Below are 21,929 nucleotides of genomic sequence, written 5' to 3' on the forward strand. Positions count from 1 at the left end.
GGACAGGCTGGGTGAGGAGAGCAAGAGAAAATTGTACAACATCAGAGTGGGCAAAGGCAAAGGAGCCACTTTCCACCTTTGGGGGTGTTTCTCCTTTCCCTCCTTAGGCCCCCACACTCTTCTGAAGGTGCCTGCCTGAGTGGTGGCCTGAGTGCTAATGCTGGTACCTGCTTTTTCCAGCCTAGACAGGGCTTGGGCATGGCTCTGTCTCTGAACCACCAGAGCTCCCATCTCTTCCTCTTTCTTGGCCTCAGGTTCTCCTCCTCCTCTCCAGCACCATGACTGCAAAGCTGTGAGCCTGGAGGTCCTGCCCAAGACCTGCTGCAGTGCAGGAGTTCCTCTCAGATGTGGTCCTTCACTGGCAGTGCTCAGGAGAGTCTGGCTGCAATAGTGGTTGTTGGCCAAGTTGGGCTCTGGTCTTAGGTATAAATGAACCACTTGAAATTCTGTCTAAAAGCCCCCAGCTGGACTCTGTGTGACTGTACACGGTCATTTCACTTGTGTTGTCCCATTCCTTCACTGCCCATGTGTTTTCCCTATACAGTTTTCCTCTACACTGAAGCTGCCCAGGGGAAAGTGTACCTCTGAGACAAGGCTCTTGCCTGGGAAAGAGAGACCTGTTGCTAGTTCCCAGGGAGGGGAGCTCAGCCATGGGCTCCTGCCAGCACAGAACCACTCAGCACTGCTCTCACCCAGCCCTGGGCACTGGCCAAAGTAGATTTGCAGGAGTGAGTGAGTCCTTGCACAAGGCCTGTAATGGGTACAGATGTGGGAACACACTGTCCCTGGTGTGTCACACATGGAGATTTGCTGTGGGCCCAGATGTGGATATGGGCATCGGGTAAGTTTAACCTACTGGTGCTGTAAGGCAGGGCATGGTCCATTGCCAAGGAACAATGGCAGCTCTGTTGTGTCCAGGACTGTGCTGATCTCTGGCATCTATGTTCATGAAGACCATTTTTGGTGGGTGTAGCTCTGGCCAGCAGTGACAGCAGGGAAGAGCCCATGGCAGAGCCCACCTGAGGCCCACACTGGGCAGAGGCAGCACTGTGAGCACACATTGAGCTGAGGTCGCTGCAGCACAGTGGCACAGCCAAGCACTGTTGCTGCTTGGATCTATCCATCTCCTGATGCTGTTGGATCATGTTCCCCATTGCCACCTGCTGCCTGTTTGAGCCCACATCCTCACCAAGTCAACAGCTTGTCTCCAGAGAATGCTCTCAGTGACTCTTCTGTTTGTCAGGAATAAACTCTTCTTTGCCTATCCTTCTTTGTCTCCAGTTTGTCTGGAGTCAAAAAGGTTTTGCTCATTCTTGCCCCTTGCTTCATCCACTGCTCAGGTGTCCCTCCAAGGCAGTGTGTCCTCCTTCCTTGATTTTCTCTGCCAGCTTGCTCCACTACACACTGGCAATGCCTCCCTCTGCACTCACTGATGTTTACACCCTTGTTCTCTTCTGATCCCTTGCTCAGCATCAGCCCAGCTTCCTTCTCCTCCTCCTTCTGCACTGCTCAGAATTCTGCCAGTGTGACGTCCAAAGCCTCCAGGTTGCTTCAGCACCCAAAGTCACTTTTGGGTTTTGCCTCCCCTTGCATGTGGTGGTTACGGATCTCCTGCCCAACTGTCTCTTTGGTTTTCTCATTGCAGCTGCCCTTCATGCAGTGCTGCTCCTGTAAGGAAAATCCAGGCTGGAAGAGTCAGCTGGAGTCATGTGGACAAATCCTAGGATTTATTATTGCTTTGTTCTTGGTTTTGCTGTGTAGTGAAGGCTTTTGGCTCACAAAGGAACTGACTGAATCTGGTGCTGGTTTTATTGGTCCAAGAGCTGTCCTTGGAGCTGGCCCAGTCCTGGGCATCTGTTCTCCAGCATCAGTCAAGAGGGCAATGGCCTGGGTTAGGATTTCCCAGGCCATGAACCTGGACCATGTGCTCCAAGGCAAGCACAGACTTGATGATACTGGACAGACCTGCTACATTTTGGTCTCTAACTGCACCCAGCAATGTGACACTTCAGAGGAGCAACATTTCAGAAGCTTCCTGAAAATCTCATTCCTCTGAAGGCATCAGATTGCTGAGAATTCTGAAGGGAAGGAAATGCTTTAGTGGGCAGTTATTTCTGGAGCAGGCATTCTCTGCTCACTTCTTGGACCAGATTATTTTCTTAGGATGGGTCTTTTCTCCATCTGCTCCCCCAAATTCAATCCCTGTATACCCTGGGAATTGGAAGCCAGGGTGAGGTAACATGCCAACATCTTCCTACCAATCTTCCAGGTGGATAACATCAGGGTGTGAGTCTCTGAAATACCTCTCTGAGACCTCTCCCCAAATGCCACCCTCGACTATTAGTATGAGTTAATGATTTACAGGGCTCTCTGTTTCTGCCCTCTCCTCCAGCCCACACATGCCCGGGAAAAGAGGAGGAGCAATGGGTACCACATTTTGTTAAAATTAATTGAGAAATAGGGACAATTTGAAACCACAACCTATATATGTGTGCAGCAAAACATGGCATTAAAGTGGTAAGTGGAGAGCATGTGAATGAGCCGGCTGTTCAGGAATGGCAGCTGGATATTTGTCCCAGTTGTCTCCTACCATCTGATTAAGGGAACAAGTTATTTCATTGTGCCATATAAAGTGTACTCTAACCCACTGACTAAATATAGCTGATCATTTCTAACTAATGCCTTGCTTTTTGTGTGCTCCACTTGTTTATGCAAGGAATTGTGAAAGAAAGTGCTGCTAATCCAGGTGCTGTGAAGGAGCATTTGTAGCCATGGGAGAGACAAGCACACCTAGCAGACAACATTGTTAGGATTTGGATGGGGCATTAGTTAGCAACAGAGGCCTGGAGTTAACCTGGAGAGCCATAAAGCTGGTGCAGAATGGTAATTTTTATGCTGTTTAGTGTCTGTACATTGAAAATAGATGAGGTAAACAGGTGTTATTACAGCTGGAAGAAATGTATGAGAGTTTAGAAATGTAATTTCTAGCCCAAGCTGTTCCTATTAAGCCTCTTCATCTGTGCCAAGGCCTTGTCTCTACTCGAAGACAGACCCATAAAGCCATACTCAAACCCCCAGTATTGCCAGGTTCTGTATGTTATCCCTGCCCGGCTTAGAGCAGCAAGAAGAGCCAGGGAGTCCCTGGGACACCCGGGAATGAGTGGAGCAAACACCATTCGAATGCTCCAGTCTTGTAAAACCAGCGCAGGGAGCCCCTCGGAAGAACGAGCGGAGCCCAGGCTGAGAAACACTGCACGGGCAAAAAGCATCCTTGGGAAAAGCAAACCACGGCGTCCCCTTTGGACTGAGAGTCGCGAACTGCAGGGGGAGAACTGAGATGTTTTAGAGGCGTCCCAGCCAACAGCGTTCAGGGAAGGTGATACCGACCGCAGGGCAGCGGGCAGGGCGTCGAGCGGGCTCGGCTCCAGCAGCTCCGCCGAGCGAGGGAGGGCAGAGGCCGGAGCGGTTGCCGTGGCAGCGCTCCCACACACCGTCACCGGGAAGTGCATCCGGGGCCGCCCAAAGTAGTTCCTCGGTGACGGCGGCGGCGCGGCGCGGAGGGATCCGCCGTGTCCTGGCAGAGCGGCGGCCGCGGCCCGGCCCGCCCGGCCCCGGCATGTTCAAGAACACCTTCCAGAGCGGCTTCCTCTCGGTGCTCTACAGCATCGGCAGCAAGCCGCTCCAGATCTGGGACAAGAAGGTGAGGCTGTGGGCTCGGGCAGCGGTGCGGCCCGGGCAGCGGTGCGGCGGCTCGGCTCAGGCTCCGGGGCAGGCCCGGAGCTCTCCGGACACCTGTGGGGCCGCTCTGGGCCCCGCTGCAGCGGCCGGGGTACCGGGACCCCCGGGAACGGGACACCGCCATCTCCCGGGTTCTGGGTACCGGGACCCCCGGGAACGGGACACCGCCATCTCCCGGGTTCTGGGTACCGGGACCCCCGGGAACGGGACACCGCCATCTCCCGGGTTCTGGGTACCGGGACCCCCGGGAACGGGACACCGCCATCTCCCGGGTTCTGGGTACCGGGACCCCCGGGAACGGGACACCGCCATCTCCCGGGTTCTGGGTACCGGGACCCCCGGGAACGGAACGCCGCCATCTCCCGGGTTCTGGGTACCCTAGGGCCGGTGTACTGGGCCCTTCGGGGTGTTTCTGAGGGAAATGTGTTATTACGAGTATTTTCTGCCTCTGCTGGGCAGAAGAGCCCGCCGGGCATCAGAAGCTGCAGCACTGTGGGAAAGCTGCAGAAGTGTCCAGCACTGGCCATAGGCAGCGGGATGCTCAAGGCCCCATGGCCAGTGCAGGGCTGAGGTGGGGGTCTCCTCTGGTCTCCTCTTCCTTTCAAACAGGCTTTCCAAAGGCACGCAGAAGTGGGCTGTGTGACAGCTTGTAGTGTGTAGGAGAAGTTGTGAATGCCTCGTCACTTTGTTTCTCCCTCCTGTCAGTTTTTAGAGTGGTTCTGCTCAGGGCCCCATGCCTTCTCCAGGCTGTTATGCATTAAGGAGCCCTCCTCAGGATGTTTAGAGATGTAGAGCTGTGCTGCTTCCCCCATCACAATCCATCTATGGTTTAGTCATTCTGCAAAATACTTGTTGCAACCTCTGAGACCAAGGCTACAAACCTGTGCATGAGCCTTAGCTGAATTTTTTGTGGTTTCAGCAGGAATGAAAGCCTTCAAAGCAGTTCAGATAGCTGTGATGTTTGACCTGAGTGGACTTGTGTGAGCATGTGAGATTGGGGGACAGGAAGCACAGACCTATCCTGTTTCCCATCAGTGGGGTACCCATGTAGCTCTGTGAGGAACTGGGATGCCTCACAATGCCCATGTGTGTGTTTGTGTTTTGCACAAATATTTGTGACTTTAGAAAAGGATCAACAGCTTATTTGGATGGTGCGAGGAGGAGGCGCATTAAAGACTCTTAGACAAAGGGATGTAGTGTGCTGCCAGACTGGTTAAGCCATAAGCAGGCTGGGCTGACCCTGCTTGGAGGTGGAGGTTGGACTGGAGACCTCTGGAGGCACCTTTCATGTGAATTGTCCTGTGCAGGGTGACACTATTATGGTTGTGTGGCCCATGGGTGGCCAGCAGGAGCTCTGCTTGCAGGATGGATGTCAGCAGTGGTCCTTTCAGCTGCAATAGTCTTGAAATAGTCTCTCCTGCATGAAGCATGGCCAGCCTGGGTGTGCTGCTTGTGAGGATTGCCCTGCTCTCTTCAGTAGTGCATGAAATGCCCCTGTCATTTTGGTGAGAACTGGAAACAGTATTTGACATTCTCCCGTGACCTAGGTGCATGCCCAAGATTACTGGGTTCATAGCTGTCCTAATGTAGTTTCATATCTTTGCAAAAAGAACCAGCAGGCTGTCATTTCTACTTGTTTTAGATCTTAGGGAATATCTCAAGCTTTTGTGATGTGGGGAAAACCCATTTATTTTTTGGCCTTAGTAGGATGTACACTGCTTGTGCTGGTGGAGAGAGTGTGTGCCTGAGTGTGAGTGTCCAGCTCTTCCCCAGAGGCAGTCAGCCATGCCCAGCAGAGCAGACCAAGTCCCCTTAGTGACCAGTGGCTGGCTGGTGGCTCCCCTGTATTGTTTGTCCTTGGTTTTACCCCTTACTGCAGTCAAGTTTGACCCTTTTATGTTTGTTAATTTGGGCCTCTGACGTGAGGCTTGAGTCCCTTGTGTTCACTGCAGCGTATTTTGATAGATGGGAGTCTTGCACTTGATGCACATGCAGCATGCTGGGCCATAAACTGTTGCTGGCACTCTGGGGCAGTGATCAAAGCCTTGGCAACAGCAAGGTGCAGGAGAGTAGGAGCCAAGTGAATGTAGGTGGGTCCTTCTGGGGTCTTACTCCTTCTCTTAATGGAGCTGTGTGTGCCTCTTTTATCCCTCTCAAGTAACATCGTCTGTGCTCCCTCCCCACCTTTGTTCCAGGTGCGCAATGGCCACATCAAGCGAATCACGGACAATGACATTCAGTCACTGGTGCTGGAGATTGAAGGAACAAATGTCAGGTAGGAGAAGCCCCTTCTGCTGTTCTTGGGGAACAGGACTCTGCCCTGAAGGAGAGTGAAAGATGTCAGCGCCCAGCAGACATCATCTTCAAACTACAGCAATGTGATGGCAATGTCTTTGTCCATAAATTGAAGAATTTGGATCATATTGCTGATACTCCTCTCTGGCAGTATGCTGTGCCTTTCCCTGGGTGTGCTTGTAGAGCTCTCACTCTCATCCTCAGTGGGGCTAAGGGATAAAAAATAAAATCCCATTATTTTTCCATCACTTGGAAGGGTAAAAAAAGTGGTATTTTATACCCAGCCTCAGTCAGCAATGCCAGTTACTGAAAAAGCAGCACTGTCTGCTGTCTCTTCTGTTGTCTTTGGCCTGTTCTCCTCATGTGATGTCTGCTCTCCCTACAGCAGGAAGATCAAAGGGAGATTTATGAGGGGATTTGCTTATGGAGCTTCTCTTAGCAACCTCGTCTCCATCGCCCCGGGAGACAGACGCCAGCTCCATGAGCGGGCTCAGAGTCTCCAAGGCTTCTCCAGGGGTGATTCAGAGCAGGGCACTCCTTATAAGGGCAGAGGAGACTCCTCTCCAGCAGACAGACTGAGCCAATGCTTCTCTTCCTCCAAGAAGGAGGATACAGAACTTGCCAGGCGTGACGTGTACTTCTAGGGCTCATGACCTCTGTTTTCCCAGCCGTATAGAGCACACAGGGCCTCTGCCATGATCTGACCTGTTCAGTCAAGGGTAGGAGGAGGTTGTGTTAAGAAACAGCACTGACATGGCCTTGAAATTGGGGAGGTCAAGCTGTCCAGGAAGGTGTTTCATGCCCTGGGTGAGAGAAGTGCAATTTGAGATGCATTCTTTGTGCCTGTTATTTTTTTCTGCCTGCAGCTACCTCTGAAACTCCTCCTCCTCTTACAGGAAGCCCTGGTTGTTGCTGAGATCTTACGATCACAGTTATCCATTTCTGCCTGTCTTCCAAGGCTGCATTGGGCCAAGGGAGAGACTTGGATTACCTCGGGCTGTGCACTTTGTGCTGTGTGAGATCCTAAAGTGTTTTTCTCTCACCTCTCAGTACCACGTACATCACGTGCCCTGCTGACCCAAAGAAGACCCTGGGCATCAAACTACCTTTCCTAGTGATGATCATCAAGAACCTGAAAAAATACTTCACTTTTGAAGTGCAGGTGAGGAGTGTGCAGTGGGGAGGCCCCTCCAGGGACCACTGAGGAAGGCGCCAGAGAGCCTGCAGTCTTGTGTTGGAACTTGTCCCAGGCAGTGAGTGATCCCCAAAACAGTTTTGCTTTCTTGGCCATGTGGTGTGTCAGGTTTTCTGATATGGGGGCATCAGTCAGCTCACAAACACATTGTTGCTATTCCTGAAAATGGGTCTGTTTCCTGTGTTAAAATGACTTCTGCTGTGGAATGGAGGGGTGGGAGTAGAGAGCCATCTTGGAGACGGGTAGCGCTGTCCTTGGGAGCCGGGGGCCTGGCACCTGGGTGAGCAGCCTGCCTTCCTTGCCCAGGTGCTGGATGATAAGAACGTCCGTCGGCGTTTCCGGGCGAGCAACTACCAGAGCACGACTCGGGTGAAGCCCTTCATCTGCACCATGCCCATGCGGCTGGACGACGGCTGGAACCAGATCCAGTTCAACCTGTCCGACTTCACGCGCCGCGCCTACGGCACCAACTACATCGAGACCCTGAGAGTGCAGGTGAGAAGCTGCCCTGGGAAACCAACGGCTGGTGATGTTCCTGCTGGCTGGGACAGCAGGATGGGGATCTGGCTTTACCCCTGCGTAGTTCCTTTGCCAGCCCTGCTCTTTGCAGAGCACTATGGAAAGGGAGCAAAGGCCTGACTGAGGCCTCACTTTACTTGACTGGACTGGGATGCAGGAGACCCAGTTCCCTCTTGTTTCTCTGGCTGGCTGTTGGTTAGAGTGAGAGTTGCAGTTCCCTGTGGCATGCCGTGAAGGTGGAGTTCTGCTGGAAATTAGCTGTTTGTTGCCTTACTGTCCAGATAGGCTGGCAAGCGATTGTCTGAATGGGAGCCTGGATGGGAAAGACCCACGGTGTACAGACCACTCATACCGCTGGTCAGGCTTGTTTCCTAGTGCTCCTGCTTTCACTGAGTCCTTTGTAACAGAGCTGATGCAGTGTTTGTTCTTACTGAGGATATGGAACTTGTTCCATATGCTAGGGAGTCAGGTTCACAGTGTCAAGTGGTGTGCATTATTTTGAGGAATGTCTGTGTGTGGAGTATGCCTGTTCCTTGCTATGAGGGGAGTGCTGCAGTTCCTTGCAGGATTGCCCTGAGTTGCAGGCAGTCAGCTGAGTTTTTTGCCTTCTCACATATTCATGAGTGGGACCAGAGCAATTCCTTTGCTGCCAGCTGATAGTGGAGGCAGTACAGACTGGACAGGCTCATTCCTGACCTCAGGGAGGCCCTGAAGTGGGTGTGTTAAAAATGCAGCAGGCTGAGGCTGTGGGTGTTCTGGCAAATGCTGATACCAGCAAAGTATAGGTCAGCTCTCAGCAGAGAATCCCTGTAGCAACAGATCTCAGTTGACAAAGATGCCAGAGCTTGGCCAAATCTTTTGAGCGACTGTTCATCCCTGGAGAGAGCATCTGATGCAAAGCAGAGGGCACAGACCAACATTTCTCTGATGCCCGGTAAGATTCAAAAAAGCAAGACAGTGAGGTACATTTCCAGCTGCTGAGCCAAAGAATCCATGCTGCAGCATGACACCAAAGCTGGATGTGGAAAGAGCATGTGGAAAATGAACTGACTCTTTGTTTTGACTCTCAGATCCACGCCAACTGTCGCATCCGACGGGTGTATTTCTCTGACCGGCTGTACTCCGAGGATGAGCTCCCAGCTGAGTTCAAGCTGTATCTGCCTGTGCAGAACAAGGCCAAGGTGAGCTAGATGTGGGAAGGAGGATGGGAGAACAGTGAGCCAGACTAGCATTCCTCTGCCTCCTCCTGCTGCCTTTGCAACCCAGAGTTTCTTCTGGCAGCAGAGCTCTTGCCAGCTTTGGCCACCAGCCAGGGAGCACCCTCTCTGTTGCCCGGGTGAGCAGTCTGTCTGAGGTGCCTTGCTGCATAACTTTCCTGTCAAAACACATGGAAATTGTCATTCCAATTCCCATCTAGGAGCAGGGTGAGCTGTTTAGCTGCTCCCCATGTTCTCCCTGGTTGTGTTGGAGGACTCTGGGCAGTTGCAGCCTCCCGGCATCTCTCCAGAGATGACTCAGCTTAGCAATTTTGCTCTTCAGAGCAGCTGAAGCTCCACATTTGTCTTCCAGGAGAGATGCTGTTTGTGTCCCTCTAGCCCAAAATGAGTCCCCTCTGATCATCTCCCCACCGAGTGCCAACAGTGGTGCCATGAGGGGGGAAGGAGACACCATGGTTGCCCTCAGGAGGAGATGGCAGGCTCTGCTCCTGCACTGATGGGAGAGGAGTGAACATGCTGGCATACTGAGAGATCTTGAGCAACATGTAGCAGTTTTGAGGCTTGTGAAGAAGCACCTTCTTTGCCTCGGCCAGCATGTCCCAATGCAGATGCTTCTTTTAGCAAAGAAGATTCCTGGGCAAAGTTTCAAGCTGCTGAGGGAGGATGTTGGGGGATGATCAGTGGGAAGTAGAAGGCAGTGTTAACTGTAGGTAACACCTCTGGGGAACTTGTTACTGCCTTCTGGGCTGTAGCAGCCTCACAGAGGTGTCTGGGGAGTGCTTGGAGCCTTCCCAGTACTGTTGTCTTGTGCTGCCAGGTCTTGTAAGTGTCTCCTTTCTTGTCCCTGCTCTGTCCAGCAATAACACCACATTGGGAAGAGATGATGGAGTGCAAATTGTACAGAGTCAGAGTTTTCCTGGCTGTTCCTGAAGTGCTGAGCCTAAAGTCTGCAGGTGGCCTGGTACCTGGTCTTGTCTTGCTCAAAGTGGCCGCTGTACCTCCGAAGAAGGGATTCAGCAGGAATTGTGGAGTTAAGTGTATCCTCTTGAAGTTAGCAATTTTATTTTTTATTTCCTTGTTTTCCATCTCTTATATATGCTCTAAATATGGATGTAATACTTGTTCTTGAAAAGTTATTAAACATTTGGCTCTGTAAATCTGCTTCTGTCTTCTTCCTCCTTTGATGGATCCTTAACTTGCACATTTCAGTGCTTCAGAAAGTGCCAGAGAATTTATTTGAGAACCCAGATGTTAGAATTTTCCTCTGAACTTGACTTTGATCAGCACTCTCACTGTTTAAGGGATAGCACAGACATGAACAGCAGCAATCTGTTCAGAGGAAAATTAATGAGGCTTCCACAGAGAAGACAGAAACTGTCTCCAATCCATGAAATTTGTGGTACTATGACAAAAACTCATGCTGCTCATGAAAATGGGTTTTTCATTCCCTTTTTCCTTGAAGCCATTTTCCCCAGCAGTGACAGATTAGTCTTACCTGCCTGTTAGGGCACAGTCTTGTTGGCTGTGTAGTTACCAACTCGCTCCAGCTCTCAGGCAAGCCTTTAGCAGCATGAGGCACACAATAGCCTTCCAGCTGCCAAATTGTCCCTTTCCCCAGGGATCAAAGGGGAGGTTTAGCAAAGCAGCATAACAGGAGTGGAAGCCTTTTCCTGTGCTGAAGCTGCCCTTCCCTGCCTCAAACCAATCTGCCTTTGTTCTAGAAAGACTTGCAAAGGGAAGGCCAGAGACTCCATCAGTAATGGGGTGAGTCTGGGAGTCCATGACACCTTTCTTGCCCGGGGCCAAGGCCCCCATGAGTACTCTGGAGGGCAGGTACCAAAAGCTGGGTCTGATCCTTGCCTGGGCTGTGCAGTGACTGGGAAGATTTCACTTCTGTTACTGTTCTGTAGAACAAAGCTGCTCTCTCCCAGAAAGAGGAGAACCTGCTGGGGGACATCTGCCTTGGATTCTGGGTTTAATCCTGACCACTGCAACCCCACCTGGTTTGAAGGTTTGGCATGTCTGTGCAGCCTCTCTCTTCACCTCTGTGGCAAAGCTGTAACAGAGCTACCTCACCTGCACCTTTAGAGCTACTGGGCTTTGAACTGGAGGTGCTGCCATGTGGGACTGGATTGTACCTGCAGAAGGCTTTCTGGAGAAGACCTTTGCAATTCTTCTAGCAGCTGAACAGCTTGGTTAGCTCTAAGGAACCCAGCCAAGGAAGCCCACATGAGAAAGCACTATCCCTCTTGCACTGACACATGTCAAGGCTTGGCTGGACTCAATCTGTTAAGTGGAATCACACTCAATTGTGTGCTAAGGGTTGGCCTTAATTAAGTCCATGGTGAGGCTTTCTCCATGTTGGCAAAACTTTCCAGAGCTGGGGGAACTGCTGAGCAGATCTATCAGACCCCAGCAGGGTAAAATGTGCATCCTTTCCTGCAAACCCTTGCTCAACACCATGTGTTTTGGCAGTCTGGCAGCTGAACACTCAGCAGGAGTTGGTGCTGCCTTTCCCTGTCCTGATGGGGCCTGTGCTGGAGTTGCCTGTTGTCCTTGAGGAGTTGAGCTCACCCTGAGTGACCAGCCCTAATGCATTAAGAGGAGCTGGGCTCCCCTGGGCCCTGAGCTGGCTGCTTCTGCAGAGATCAGATGAGCCCTGCTGCCAATTCCTGCCCGACCTCTAGGAGCTGTGCCAGCAGATTTGCTGGAATAAACTCCCAGCCACAAACCCTTACATCCATATGGACCTTCTGTGTATTTTTAAATACAAAACAAAATACTGAATCTTCCTGTTTACTTGCTGCACAAAGAGGAGCATCATCGGATACTGGCTCTTTCCTTTACAACCAGATGCTTGGTGATTTACACAGTGCTCTTCCAAAATCTTTCTCTTCTAATCCCTGTCTCCCATCAAAACTTTAACCATCTCACTGAAGGTAGGTGCAGTTGGATGCTCTTCCTGTGGGAGAAGAGGATGGGCCAGAATGTCAGAGGCATCCTGTCAGCAGCCCTTTCCTAAACACACACAAGCAAAACTCCTGTGGTGGAGCACTCGGCTTCTTACTCCTTTGGTTATGGCTTTTGAGATGGCTGGGATGCAACATCCTCTTAGATGGGAAGAGTGGAAGAATGCAGGAAGGAGGTGGGGGCAGAGATGGGAGTCATGGATGGCTACTGCCTGCCTGTTCCTGGGACAGCCCCACCTGGGTAGGAGGGGTGGGCAGATGGGAGTCCCAGTTCAGTGCAGGCAGCTGTGAAGAAAAGATCTTAAATATCTCCTCGTTCACCTTTCTGTGGGTGGCCTGCTCCTTCCTTCCTTGTGTAAGTTCTTGTTGCAGTTCATGTCTAGTGGGAGAGGAAAGAATCTTTGTGGGCAGCCCTGGTTTCAACCAGGGGCAGAGCAGGGCCCACCCAAAGACCAGTTTTCCTTCTCTGCACCAGCTTTTCACCTTTGTCTTCCATTGGCTGGGGCAAGGTTCTGCACTTGGACACTCTGATCAGGACCTCAGTGCTGGAAGCTGCTTTCTACATGAAAGGCAAAGCTTCCCTTTGAAATCTTGGGTGCTGAAATACGGTGAGTGCTCAGGATGCAGCTCCTCAGGGAGCTCCCATGGGCAGGGCCAGCAGTAGCAGGCTTGGGCTGGAGTAGCTGGCAGTCGCTGTGGTGCAAGCCAAGGCTGGGACATCCCAAGGCTCCAGTGGCTCTGCCTGGGCAGGTGGCAGCTGCTGGCAGGGCAAGCAGGCGATGGGGTTTTCCTGGAAAGCTTTCTCCGTTTGCTCTGCTGCTGGGGCAGAAGAATCCTGTGTGAGTGTCCAGCCCAGCAGAGTGGCAGGACCGTGGTACAAGCTTCTGCCCCAGCCTGTGTTTGTCCCCTTGCACTTTGTCACCTTCCTATCAAGTGGGTCCTGACAAAGAAGCACAGAGCTCTGATCACAGGGGGATAAGCAGGAATCAAGAAAAATCTGGGCCAAACTGCTTCTTGTTCATTCTACATTTCCTTGGATGCCTTGGGCCAAATGTTGTCATCTTTGTAGAGGGATTACACCTCCAGGGCAATGTTAATCCTTTGCAGCTGTTGTCTAATGTGGGGCAGGCAGTTCTGGAGGCAAGGGAAATATTTATTTTGAGTTTTACCACTGGCCACCACCCAGGAAAACCAAGTGACGGTTACTGGGGACTTTGGCCACTTCGCATGCAGACAGAGTTGATGTTCCTGTCCTGCTGGTGCCTGCAGGAGAGGGGTAAGAGCTTCCCCTGGCAGGCTGCAAATGGGACCACCCAAACACAATTCATTTGGATAAGGGAGTAGTTGCGCACCCTGAGAGCTAACCTGGGATGCAGTGGAGAAAGCCTCAGGGCTGCTAGAGGTGAGAAGATGATGGATACCAAGTTGTGCTGAAGCAGACCTGAAGCCCATTTGTTCTACCTGTTGCCCCTGCAGCCCCAGAAATGACTTCGTGTGAGATGAGGGGTCCCAGCACTCCCAGGAGCAGGCTGGGAGCCGTCAGGTGGGTGTGAGAGGAGGAGAGGGGCATGAGCCACACACACATGTGCTGACCTCAGTGTGCCTGGTGGGTGCATCCCACCCTCAGTGGGGCTGTGATGGCACCGACCCCTCCCCGGGCAGCAGCGAGCGCAGGCTGCAGGGTCAACCCCTTCCAGGGCCCCACAGCTCTTCCCTCCATCTCCAGCATTGTTTCCTCCGACCTTGAGCTGGCCGGTTGCTGCTTGCTGTATCCTAGCCCCAGTTCTTCCTCTGCACTGAGCCCAGCTTCCTCTGTGTTTTCCGGATCCTTTCCTCAGTGCTGAACAGGGGTTCATGGCCTGGCTTGCAGAGGAAGAGGAGGATTCTCCTGAGATGGTGTCAGTCAGGCAGAGAGACCCTGCCAGCCCTGGTCACCTCCTCATGTACACCCCAGCACAGCAGGGCCTGGAGCTGAGCTCCCAGGGTCTTTTCCAGGTCAGGCACTCCAACCTATTTTTGGGAAGCAGGGAGCTGCCTGGTGAGGCAGTCCAATGCTTGCCGGGGCCAGGCTCAGCTGGACTCACACTCCCCATGCTCCCAACCTGCTGTCCCTTACAGCAGGTGCCTGCCTGTCCCTCCTGGGGTCTCATACCCACAGGTGCCCAGAGGTGAGCTGACCCCACTGTGGGTGTGCAGGGCAGTGCAGGAGCCTCTGGTGGAGCCTGGGTGCCACTGAAGTTCTGGGCTTTGTCTCCAGCGGGTCCCTTACTGCTGTCCATGACAGTTTCCAGATGGCCCTGGGCTCCTGGCACCAGCTCTGCTGCAGCATCCGGAGAAAAACGGGAGGGGGTGGGAAGTGGTGTCGCAGCTCACCAAGAGTGGTGGATTGAGCCTCTGCTCCCAGCATCCCTAATTCCCACTGGGGAATTGTTCCCAGCTCCTGTCCCACCCTGAATGAGAAAGGAAGCCCCTTTCCTGCCATGGAAGGGATACCATGAGCAGCTGGCCCTGGGCATCCTTGTCCAGTTCAGGCTTTCCCTGCGAGCCAGACATCTTTCTGGGTACCAGGCTTTGGGGTCCCAGCCCTGCACCCCATGGAGCCCTCGTACCCCCAGGAGAGAAGCAAAACACTCCTGCCGTGGGAAATGCATCTGTTGTCGGAAATGTATCTGCCACGGGAAGTGCATCCAGTGTGGGAAATGCATCTGCCGTGGGAAATGCATCTGTGCTGGCCTCTGGAGCAGTCTCTGCGGGGGTGGGGAGAGTGAATCCCGGCCGTGCTTTCCTCCTGCCTGGCCTTTTCAGCAGGTTCATGGCTTTTGGCAGCTCCTGGTGCCTGTCTGGCCCTGGCTCAGCACAAACTGGAGTGTTGGGCTGCCCCATGGCAGAGCTCCCGGCTCAGCTCTGGGGAAGACCCACACAAGCACAAATCTGGGCAAGATGGTCAGAACAGAACTGAAAGAAGTTAAAAGCCAAGGAATGTGACCCAGCAAGGCCTGGCTGATGGAATACAGCAGCCCTGAGCCACCAGGAGACCTTCTTCCATCCACTCCCCCCAATTCCTCAGAGGTTTTCTGTTCCTGATTTTGATTTCTTGCTTGGCTGCAGTGATGCACTGAGTCTGAGCCAAACGTGTTTTCCAAGGAATCAGCTCATGGCTGGAAATCGCTGCCCAGTGTTGGGAGGGATGAAGGCTGAAGCAGGGGTGGGTGACTCAGGCCACAGGGTTCCCCCCAGCACCAGGAAAGCAGGGCGAGAGCCAGCATCAGTCGTTCCCTTTTACAGTAATTAGCGGCTGACGAGTGGCTGGGTAGCTCAGGGTAATTCAGTGCTGGGAAGTGGTTGGAGCAGTCGGGAACTGAGCCAGCAGCTCTGGGCCCTGGGGAGGGGGAAGGATGGGGGAAGCACAAAAGCTTCATATCCTCATCCATGAAGCAGGGAAACCTCCCACCCACCCACCAGGGCTGGCAGGATGGGATGAGGGCAAAGAGCAGCTGAGCATCAGGGCATGGATGCACCAAGATAAAGGTGCCTGGGGAACAGGCAGGGCACAGATGCTGGCACAGTGCTGGCCCTGGTTCTGCTGCAGAGGAGGCCGGAGGAAGCAAGGATGCTGACTGGAGTCAATTCCCACACAGGGATGCTCCCCAGTTCCACAGGGTCATCCCCACAGGGATGGGTCAGGTTCACACAACCCCCTTGCTCAGCACAGCCCAACCAGCCTCCCCATCAGTGCAGCAACTATGTCAGGTCTCTGCTGCCCACCCCAAGGCTGCATCTGCAGCTGCAGAACAAACCTGGCTCTGGCTGCCACCCCTGTGATCACATCACCAGCAAAAGCAGGGACACCACTACCTCCATCTCCGCAGTTTGCTTTGCAACATGAGCAACGTTTTTCCCCAGATACAGCCAGTTTCCTACCCCTGAAGTCTAGTATTTCCCACTCCCATGATTATTTCCCTGATCTCCACAGGGGTCATGACTCCTCTTGCCTTCCCTCTACCGAGACAACAGTGGTGAGACAGGATATGGCCACCCCTTCCCCCCAGGAAACTCGACAGGGCTGCGTGGGGACAGGGAGCTGCAGCACCCTGTGAAGTGGCTCCAGGAGGGTCCCCAGCTGCTGCCGGCCCCTGCACGGGGAAGGGAGGCGGCTGCCCAGGGCTGAAGAGCAGTGCTGGCTGGGGGAGAACAAGGCAGCCTGTGTTCCCAGCAAGGCCCTTGTCACTGCCATGGGAACTGCTGAAAGGCCGCTCTGTCCACTGGTGGGGGTGGGGGGCCTGCTTTGGTGACCCCCCTGAAGTGGCAGCCCCAGGGCAGGGACTGCTACAGGGACATCAGTGGCCATGCTGGCCCCTTCCCTGCATTCCCCTACCTGGTCCCCTGGGGGTGCCATGCAGGGTGACCCTCCCCCCCAGACAAGTCCCATTACCACAAAATTTGCCCAATCCCTCTCAGGACACCCCCGCAGCAGGAAGGACGATGGCACCACAGCTTTCCACACACCCGACCCGTTTAATGGACATACAAGGCGGCCGTGCCCACTGCCCTGCCCACAGGACCATGTGCCCCAGGGCTTCGTCCCACGGTGGCAGCAGCAGGGCCCGAACTGAGCTGAGCCACAGCAGGGCTGCAGAGGTGGCATCTCCCAACTCACACTGTCTGTAGGCACCACATCCCTGTATCCCCGTGGTTCAACAGGAAACACAGCCATGAGCTCAGCCCTCCCTTCCCCACTACTGCAGGTGCCAGCAGCTGAGACCTGCCAGCCCACAGCAGTTGTGAGCAGCCCCCAGCCCACTCACCACCCGAGCTGCAGCAGGCTCACACAAGAGGAAGGGACCCTGCAGGGACCCATGGCAGATGCAGGCACGTGATGGATGGCAGCCTGAGGGTCACAGCTAGGGGGACGCACAGGCACTGGGGAGCAGGCAGGGCCTGGATGCCCTCCAGCCCCCCCATGATGATCCCCGGTCCCAGCCCGGCTGCTCTGGAGGGGCTGGGGGTTTGGGCATCTCCCCTTTTTCTGAGGTTGGAGCCATCAAGCAACAATGGGGCAGAGAGGCCGAGGCTGTGGTGAGGGTCAAGGGGAGGGGGTGTCAGGTCCATCTTAGCACCATGGTGGTGGGAGCAGTGGGGGGAGGGAGCCAAGTTCAAACCCACTCCTGCAAGGAGCGCTTGCAGTACAAGAGCATTCGGGGTGCGCCCTTCCTCTGCATCTGGACGATGACGTAGATGAGGCCCAGGATGCAGAGCAGCAGCACCAGCAGCACCAGCACCATGACCACGCTCATGGTGCGTGTGTACTCATCAATCTGCACCACCACGTCCACGTCCCTGCCTGGCTGGCCATCTCCCTCGTTGTAATCCTCATCTTCCTCTTCCTCCTGCTCCTCCTCACCTTCAGTCCCCCCATCCCCATCAGGGTTGAAGGGGGGTCGGTCCACATCAGGCCAGCGGGGATTGGGGTCTGGGACCAGCTCCGTGTGACAACCCATGAAGTCCCGTAAGATGGATTTGGGATAGCCTGGCTCTGTCCTGAGACGCTCATTGTCAAACTTCCAGTACTTTGTGCCTCTGTAAAAGTAGGTGGAGGCTGGAGGAAAGAAAACGGAGACAAGGGGTAAGTTGGTGGGCACAGGACACTGCAGAACCTGGGCACCCCTGCAGATGCCCAAGACAGCAAGTTTTGCTCGAGGACTGGTGAAACCCTTCAGAAAGGGATTCACCATTGACTCCCAGACACTCTCCCCAAGTCCATCCCATGTGGCCAGGCTATCAAAGGGATAACCTCATCCCCGAGACCCCCACCACCACCACCCACCCCTCTCCTCCTCGACTTACAGGCATCCGGGCTGAGGAAGGCTCCCTTGGGCGAGGGAGGGATGCCCACCCAGACAGAGATGGGCTTTGGGTACCCAGGGTCCACCGAGCGTGTGTCCTCATTAAAGCGCCAGTATCTGGGGAGGGAGGCAGGGAGTAGGTGATGAGCACAGGGGTCCCCACTGCCCAACACTCCCCCCCGACAGGGTCCAGCAGAGCAGGGAGAGCCCCACAGACACTCACCTGTCCCCACGGAAGAAGAAGGTGTGTCCTGTGGGTTCCCACCAGATGGCCGTGTCAATGCTGTCGTAGGGGATGCCCTGCCCATAGGTGACCAGGGGCTGTGGGTACCCAGGCTCCAGGTTGGCTTCTCGGAAGAGCCAGTACCGGTCACCTAGAGGGGAAAGAGTTGGAGAAGGGGGATGAGAAGGTCCTGCCCAGCCGCTGTGGCAGGTGCACAAATGGAGAGGGATGGTGGTAGATGCCTGTGGCCACCCTCACCCCTTGGCATCACAAAACAGTTCTGGCTAGGCAGGTGGGTCAGGATGGGATGAAGCCAACCAGCTCTCAGCAGGACTGTGGGGGGGCACTGGGGTCTCACTTCCACCTCAGCCCTCCCATCCAGCTTCCCTGCTCACCTTTAAAGAAGACGAACCTCCCATCATGCCTCTCATAGGCAGCATCGATGTCCCCAGGGAGGCCCCGCCAGAAGTGTCCGATGGGCATGGGGTAATTGTCCAGCACCCGGTTGTGGCGGACCCTCCAGAACCACCGGCCCTGGAAAGAAACACAGTGTTGGCAGAGGATGGGGAGGACACAGGGACACAGTCACCTTGCTGAGGGGTTCTCCCACCCACAGACCAACGATATCCCCAAGGAAGGGGCAGGAGGAGATCCTGGCAGGTACCTTGAATACAAACATCTCCCCACGCAGCACCGCCACCGTGTCGAAGTCTCCATCGCAGATGTCAGGGCCATACTGGTCAGGTCGGTCTGGGCTGCCAGGTTTGGGTGGTCGCTCTGGTTTCCCCGGAGGGGGAGGTTTAGGGGGTCTCTGGTCTGGCTTGCCAGGTCTCCGGGGCGTCACGGTGGGCAAAGGCTTGGTGGGCTGAGGGTGCCCATCTGCGGTACCTGGATCGGGCAGGTGAGAGAAGGGATGTGGTGATGCAGACCAGCAGCATCTGTACCTCAGTTTCCCCACACTCATCCTCAGAATCCCACCTCTGGGATGATCCCCCAACCAGCTCCTCACCGTACAGCTGCTGGATGCCCTTGAGGTCATCCTCAGGCAGCTGGAAGTTCTCCGTGTCCATCCACTGGTAGAAGGGGGCCATGATAGCGCTGGGATTGCTGGAGTGCTCCAAGCCCAGCGAGTGCCCCAGCTCATGCACGGCCACCAGGAAAAGGTTGTTCCCTGCATGGAGAGGCACCATCAGCAAGACAGGGTGGAGGACATGACACGAGGTGGACCCCTGGACCCAGTACCCTGCAACATGGGTGCTCCAGTGGGATCGGTCTGCATCGCCCATGGTGGACCTGCTCTCCCCGCCACTCCTGTCCACACCAGCACAGCCCCCTCCCCCCTTACCCCTCCAACCCAGAAGGCCACCAGGCTCGTCTGGTCACCTTTACCACCTTCTTGGCCCTCAACTCACCAGACACATCTGCATTCTCCAGTGTCCAAGGCTCATCCAAGTCGAAATGCGTGTCACCTCCCATGCCAGGGCCAGGAAAATAGGCATGAGCCAAAAATCCCCCAAGGCCATCAAAGGGAGAGCTGTCTCCATGGAATCCAGAGGCAAAGAGCACCATGATGTCAGCCTCCTTCTTCCTCTTCTGCCGGATGTCCTCGTAGGCCACCTCCCGGAAAACCAGCGGCGTGGCTTGCTCCCACACCCGGAAAGCTCGTCGGACAGCCTCGTACGAGTGGTACCGACCCAGCTTCTCCGTGTAGTTTTGGATGCTGGGGATACAAAATTCATTTAGGGAAGGCCTGGAGCAGCACTCGTTCCCCAAGGGGATCCACGGCTCTCCATGGGCTGGGGGGAGGGAATCCCTGGCAGTGTTTGGCACCTGAAGGTGAGGTGGTTCTGGCTCCAGCGCCGCCCTGTCAGCGCGTATCGCTTCCGACGCATGTTGGACTTCATCCGTGCTCCAAACTGATCCGGGACCCCACAGCGGGGACGCTTCATCCACCTGTCAGAAGGACACCAGGCCAGGACTCAGCCCACCACAGCCAAGGTCCCTGAGGGGTTACAGCACCCACAGACAGCACGGACGATATCCTGGCAGACATGCAGCCCCCAAAAGGGGAGGAGCAGCTCCCAATGGGGACAGCACCCACTTTTCCAGGTGCTGGCAGAGCCCTGGGGCCGTCAGAAAAAACCACAGAGCCTGAGAGCGGAGCTGCCATCTGCTTGAGCAAGGGGACAATGGAGAAACTCACGCCTTGGTCTCTTCGTCCAGGACGCCGGTGACAGTGATGCCGTAGAACTTCTGCATCTCAGCAAGCGCGGCGGAGAAGGTCTGAGCCGAGCGCATGGTGGACATCCGGCGGCTGGGCTGCGGCAGGTACCCGTAGAGCCGCAGCCATGCCTGCACCGGGAGAGCCGCGCGTCAGCCCCGGCAGGGAGCAGCCCCCAGGCAGGGAGCAGCCCTGCAGCGGCACCTGCAGCTCCCCAACACCCAGTGGGGAAGGATCTGTCCCCACTGCCTGACTGTATCCCAGCCCCGTGTCCCTTCTCAGGGGTCAGTGCCGGCTGCCAGTGGTGCCGGCAGGCAGCGGTGTGGCAAGCAGGGCACAGGGTCCCTGCCCTGTCCCGAAAGGTGGGGGATCCGTGATCTCGGGGGGCTGCTGCCGGATGCCCTGACTCCAGGGACAAGGCAGCTGGCAGGGGGCCAGGCTGCCTGCGGGCTGCCTGTCCCCATCCTCCTCCAGAGGCATCCCCTGGGAGCTGCTGAGGGATGTGACGCCTGGGACCCCCAGCCCGGCCTGCAGTCACAAAGGGGCTTCTGTCCTGTGGGGCTGCAGCCCCAGGGCAGGGGGCAGGAGGGTGCTGGGGCGTGCCAGAGCTCTTCCTTCCTGCCCCAGCCTCCGCCTCCTCTTGTCTGCTTTAATTGCATTTTATTTTTATCTTTATTATTACTCTTTTGTAACTTTCTTTTTTCCTCTTATTCTTCGTTTTTATTTTCCAAATTAGGGGGGAGTTTCCTTTTAACCTTTAAAGCTTTTTTTTTTCTAAATTCCTTCCAATTCTTTTTCCAAGTCTTATTCCTCTTCCAAGGCTTTTCCCTTTTCCAGATCCTATTCCTCTTCCACGTCTTTTTTCTTTTCCAAGTCTTCTTCTCCAGGTTCTCCAATCCTTTTCATATCGCAATTCTTTTCCCATCACTTTCATTTTTCAAAAACGGCTTAACGTTTTAATTTCTAAAAACATTAAATCTATTAATTTCTTCTACGCTTACTCCCCTTCCCCCGGCAAGGTGGTGGAGCACAGCCTTTATCAAAAGCCCTTTCACCCCCTCCCCCGCCGGGCACAAAGCGCTCCCTTCCCTACACCCCGCGCCCGCCGCACGCCACCCCCGGCGGCGACCCGGACACCGCCCTCCCCCCCCCCCCCCCCCCCAAGTTCCCCGTCCCGCCTTGCACCTGCACCGGCCGGCGGTGCGGCGGGCCCGCAGGTGCCGGAGCGGCGGTGCCCGAGCCCCGGGCCCGTCCGTGGCTCACCTCGGCGTTGATCTCCTCGCCCGCCGCCGCCGCCAGCAGCACCAGCAGCGCCACGAGCAGCGGGAGGCGCCCGCCCGCCCGCCAGGGGGCGCCGCCCCCTCCTGCCATTCCGCGCCGCCGCCGGGTCGCGGCTGCCCCCGGCCGCGCCTGGCCGGGCCGGGCCGAGCGCGGCGGTGTCGGAGCTACGCCGCCCTCATGGCCCGGCGCCGAGCCGCCGCGGGGGGCTGCGCACGGTGCATGGGCGACGCTGCCAGGCGCGGCCCGTCGCCTCCCGGCCCGCCTTTTGTGCGCGAGGTCAGGACGGCGGCGCGCGGCACATGGGCGGGCGGCCGGCACGGCACGGCACGGCACGGCACGGCGCGGCGCGGCGCGGCGCGGCGCGGCGCGGCGCGGCGGGGCCTGGCTCCGCTCGGCTGCCCTGCCGCGCTCTGCGCGCCGCCGGGAGC

The 21,929-nt window shown here is 55.5% G+C and overlaps 2 protein-coding genes across 5 annotated transcripts; one reads left to right on the plus strand and one right to left on the minus strand.

The window, feature by feature from the left end:
* Positions 1-3,560: 3,560 nt before the first annotated feature.
* CFAP20 (cilia and flagella associated protein 20) lies at positions 3,561-10,115 on the plus strand. 2 transcript variants are annotated; one of them, XM_062499913.1, is made up of 6 exons: positions 3,561-3,700; positions 5,934-6,013; positions 7,084-7,195; positions 7,535-7,723; positions 8,818-8,928; positions 9,822-10,115. In XM_062499913.1, exons 1-6 carry the CDS (start codon positions 3,617-3,619, stop codon positions 9,825-9,827), a joined length of 582 nt encoding a protein of 193 aa, XP_062355897.1. In that variant the 5' UTR covers positions 3,561-3,616; the 3' UTR covers positions 9,828-10,115. The 2 variants fall into 2 exon arrangements, with proteins under 2 accessions (XP_062355897.1, XP_062355895.1); XM_062499911.1 differs by lacking the exon at positions 9,822-10,115 and having other exon boundaries at positions 8,818-8,937.
* A 6,343-nt stretch (positions 10,116-16,458) lies between these two features.
* Positions 16,459-21,780, minus strand: MMP15 (matrix metallopeptidase 15). 3 transcript variants are annotated; one of them, XM_062499690.1, is made up of 10 exons: positions 21,484-21,780; positions 20,203-20,351; positions 19,830-19,952; positions 19,412-19,719; positions 19,009-19,170; positions 18,664-18,887; positions 18,395-18,533; positions 18,000-18,150; positions 17,778-17,893; positions 16,459-17,529 (listed from the first exon to the last, which is right to left on the minus strand). In XM_062499690.1, exons 1-10 carry the CDS (start codon positions 21,589-21,591, stop codon positions 17,087-17,089), a joined length of 1,923 nt encoding a protein of 640 aa, XP_062355674.1. In that variant the 5' UTR covers positions 21,592-21,780; the 3' UTR covers positions 16,459-17,086. The 3 variants fall into 3 exon arrangements, with proteins under 3 accessions (XP_062355674.1, XP_062355675.1, XP_062355676.1); XM_062499691.1 differs by having other exon boundaries at positions 20,203-21,183; positions 21,484-21,592; XM_062499692.1 differs by lacking the exon at positions 21,484-21,780 and adding an exon at positions 20,976-21,120.
* Positions 21,781-21,929: the final 149 nt, after the last annotated feature.

Source organism: Cinclus cinclus, chromosome 11 (assembly GCF_963662255.1).
Source record: "Cinclus cinclus chromosome 11, bCinCin1.1, whole genome shotgun sequence".
In the NCBI taxonomy this organism is placed as follows: domain Eukaryota; kingdom Metazoa; phylum Chordata; class Aves; order Passeriformes; family Cinclidae; genus Cinclus; species Cinclus cinclus.

Coding starts and splice junctions, on each gene's coding strand:
- CFAP20 (XM_062499911.1), top strand. CDS start 3,617: ATGTTCAAGAACACCTTCCAGAGCGGCTTCCTCTCGGTGCTCTACAGC. Junction 7,196..7,534: donor ACTTCACTTTTGAAGTGCAG/GTGAGGAGTGTG, acceptor TTCCTTGCCCAG/GTGCTGGATGATAAGAACGT. Junction 7,724..8,817: donor TCGAGACCCTGAGAGTGCAG/GTGAGAAGCTGC, acceptor TTTGACTCTCAG/ATCCACGCCAACTGTCGCAT.
- MMP15 (XM_062499690.1), bottom strand. CDS start 21,591: ATGGCAGGAGGGGGCGGCGCCCCCTGGCGGGCGGGCGGGCGCCTCCCG. Junction 18,888..19,008: donor GGGCATCCAGCAGCTGTACG/GTGAGGAGCTGG, acceptor TGCCCGATCCAG/GTACCGCAGATGGGCACCCT. Junction 17,530..17,777: donor CTTCCTCAGCCCGGATGCCT/GTAAGTCGAGGA, acceptor TCTTTCCTCCAG/CCTCCACCTACTTTTACAGA.